This window comes from Cibotium barometz, chromosome 14 (assembly GCF_041138505.1).
Source record: "Cibotium barometz isolate CiBa-2024 chromosome 14, ASM4113850v1, whole genome shotgun sequence".
In the NCBI taxonomy this organism is placed as follows: domain Eukaryota; kingdom Viridiplantae; phylum Streptophyta; class Polypodiopsida; order Cyatheales; family Cibotiaceae; genus Cibotium; species Cibotium barometz.
Genome location: NC_141059.1, coordinates 51,018,431 through 51,021,673, shown reverse-complemented (window position 1 = coordinate 51,021,673; position 3,243 = coordinate 51,018,431). Strand labels below are relative to the sequence as shown.

Here is a 3,243-nt window from a genome sequence, read left to right as displayed (position 1 = left end):
AACCATGACAACGTACGTGGAAGGAATGTGAGGATACAAGGGTTAAGCTCTTGGGCTTTGCCAATCCCCAAACAACGTACATGGGAGGGATGCGGTAATATAAGGGTCAAGCTCGCTGAACTTTGCCAATCCCCAAACAACATAGGTTGGCGAGTGATGGTGAGGACGAAGAATCTCTTAACATTAGTCATGTGAGTTCCAACCCAAATAAAAGTAGCACATATATATAACTTTCAACCCAAACAAAAAGTAAACCCAACAAAATGTATTTTAACATTGATGATTTAACTTGTTGTGGTACTTGTCCAAACATTAATTTTGAGTGGCAATGTGTTAATGGATTCCTTTTCTCTTGAGAGTCAAGGCAGTTGATACCTTGAGTGGCTATTCCAGATTAGGTCGACTATTTTTTAAGTGAGTGAATCATTAATCTTCTAAGGAAAGTGGAGCATACCTTGACTGTTGACCATTAGCGCTAGAGCTGGGATTATGTCTGCAAAGTTCAGAGGAGGCGTGCGCCACTCGGTCAATTGGAACTTGGAAGGGTGGTACTAGGAGTGTGTGTGTGGAAATGTAGGATTTGGCATCAATATAGTGCCGTAGTATTGAGGTGGTAGGGTAGACCTTGGAAAGCTGGTTTGCTTGCGCAGAGCACATAATGACGTAGGTTGGAAGGTTGTAGGAGGAAAGGTATAATCGGTAGCGCAAGCATGATGAAAAAGTCAAAAGTTTAAACTTCGCAAGAAGAGATGCTAGCCTCTAGGCGTAGATGGTACCCTTTTTCTTTTTGCTTTTTTTCTTCTTTTCTTTCACAGTTTATTGATTTTTATAACCGTATAGTAAAAAAAAAAAGTGGCCTTTTTTTGCATGGTTAATATCTGTATTCTGTATAGTTTTTTTTTAAAAAATACGTCAAATTAAGACCAACGTTTCACTTTCAGCTGTCAAACAGTTGGGTACTCGGTTGGAGTGTGTTGTACTCCAAGTCGCTAATTAAAAGATTAGAGTGTATTGTGACATTCAACATTGGAGTGTACTGTAAACTCCCTGTCACTTAAAAGATATTTGTATTCTTGCCGAATACGAAGAAAAACATGTAATTTTAATGGATGGGGTCTTTAAATATTGCGGCGAAGTCTCGCTTGGTTCCCTTATCATTGTGAAGCTTTTTGAAATTTCGTAGAAATTTCCTCTAAAAAAATGCTTGGTAGAATAAACTATGCTTGACTGAAATGATGAATTTCGATGGCAGTTTCTCAAGTCACTATACGTAGGGCGGCTAGCCATTGCACTTGTATACATACATAAAGGGCTGATCCTGCACAAGCACCTCATCATATGCAGGAAGCCAGGAAGTAGTGGTGAGAATTCAAAGCTAGGGAGTGTAGCTCATTCATGGCTTTAGTGCGAGCCGCTTTTAGCCTCTTAATCTTGGTTTTGATCAATTTGATTAATGATAATATGGTGGCTTTTACTTGGGCAATGCGGGTGAGATTAGCGTCTAATTATTCTTCTAATCGTGGTGGCTCTAGCACATTATTGCGTTCCAGTTTGCCCGCCAGCAAAGGGCACTACGAGCCCTCCAACCGCGGCATGTTCATCACGTCCTTGGCCGTCGGTACGCCGCCCGCCACCTTCACGGCCATCATCGACACCGGCAGCGACCTAGTGTGGCGCCAGTGCAAGCCCTGCAAGAAATGCTACCCCCAAGCAGACGGCAACACCGCCATCTTCAAGCCCTCGCAATCCTCCTCCTACACTAAGGCCTCCTGCAAAGACCCGCTCTGTGCGGCCCAGTACGAAAGCGCCTGCCACCGCACGTGCAAATACAAGTACCTGTACGACTCTTCCGCTTTTACACGAGGGGACTTTGCGTACGACACGCTCACAATTGTGGATGCAGCCACCGGGCGGCCGACGCGATTCCAAGGGTTCGGGTTTGGCTGCGGTCACGACAACCAGGCGCCTTATGATTTTAGGGGCGCGGGGGGTATAGTTGGCCTGGGCCAAGGCCCGCTGTCGCTCCCATCTCAGCTCAAGCTCCGCCAGTTTTCCTACTGCCTCCACAAAACCGCCAACTCGCCGCCTGAATATCCCATCACCCCGCTCTTCTTGAGCAGCCCCAGACCCAGCGCCCGCGCCGGCCCCGCCCTCTCCACGCCCATCATCTCCAGCCCATCTAACCCCACCTTCTACTACCTTAACCTCACGGGCATTAGCGTCGGCGGACAACTTCTCACCATCCCAGCCCACACTTTCCAACTCGACGCAGACGGTAACGGTGGCGTCATCGTCGATACCGGCACCACCTTCACTGGCTTAGCCAAGCCCGCCCACGACGCCGTCCTTGAATCTTTTCGCACTCGCATCACCTCTTTGCCTCTCGCCGACCCCACCTCCTCCCCTTACGATGATCAGCTTCACCTCTGCTACCAACGTAAAGGTTCCGTGCCTTCCCTCACATTCCACTTCCACGGGGCCGACCTGGACCTCCCCGCCGACAACTACTTCGTCTCCATCAACGGATCGTTCTGCCTGGCCATAACCCAATCACCCGACACCGTTTCTGTCGTGGGCAACGTGATGCAGCAGGATTTCTACGTCCTCTACGACCTTGACGCTCGCATGCTCTCTTTCAGACGGGAGATTTGCAATGCGTTAGCGTAGCATCCATAGAAAATAATCCATCTAGCAAACAATCACCACCGCATACGCTATCAAAACATGTATACTTTACATGTATGTTATTAACACATACATGTATGCTATACATGTATGTTATACCATGTACACATAGCCTTAGACACACAATATACACACCATTATTGTACATATAGTGTGATCATGAAAACTTTGAAACACAAAGTAATCTAAAGAATGTTAAATATCTATCAATCAAATTCTTAAGTCTCAAAGGAAAAAAAGTTGTTAACAAGCACTACTAGCCATTGGGTGTACAGCTACTCTTGTAGCGACTCTTTTTCGTCGCTTAAGCGACGCTATTTAGAGTTGCTACTGGCATCGCTGTGGTCCGTCATTTATACGACTCTGTTAGCGAATATTATAACGACGCTTAGCGTCGTATAAGCATTTATTTTTAAAATTTTACTTCACCGTCGCATAAGCGATGACGATTTCGTCGTATAAGTGACGTCGCTTATGCGACGCTCGCGCAATGAGAAAAAACAGCTAGTCGATAAATTTATACCGATAAAAAACGGGATTATATGTGTCTCTCTCTCT

At 46.0% G+C, this 3,243-nt stretch overlaps 1 protein-coding gene across 1 annotated transcript; it reads left to right on the top strand.

The window, feature by feature from the left end:
• Window positions 1-1,347: 1,347 nt before the first annotated feature.
• Window positions 1,348-2,836, top strand: LOC147632154 (aspartic proteinase nepenthesin-1-like). Its single transcript, XM_086807938.1, has one exon. The coding sequence runs from the start codon at window positions 1,396-1,398 to the stop codon at window positions 2,665-2,667; it is 1,272 nt and encodes a 423-aa protein (XP_086664064.1). The 5' UTR covers window positions 1,348-1,395; the 3' UTR covers window positions 2,668-2,836.
• The last annotated feature ends 407 nt before the right edge of the window (window positions 2,837-3,243 follow it).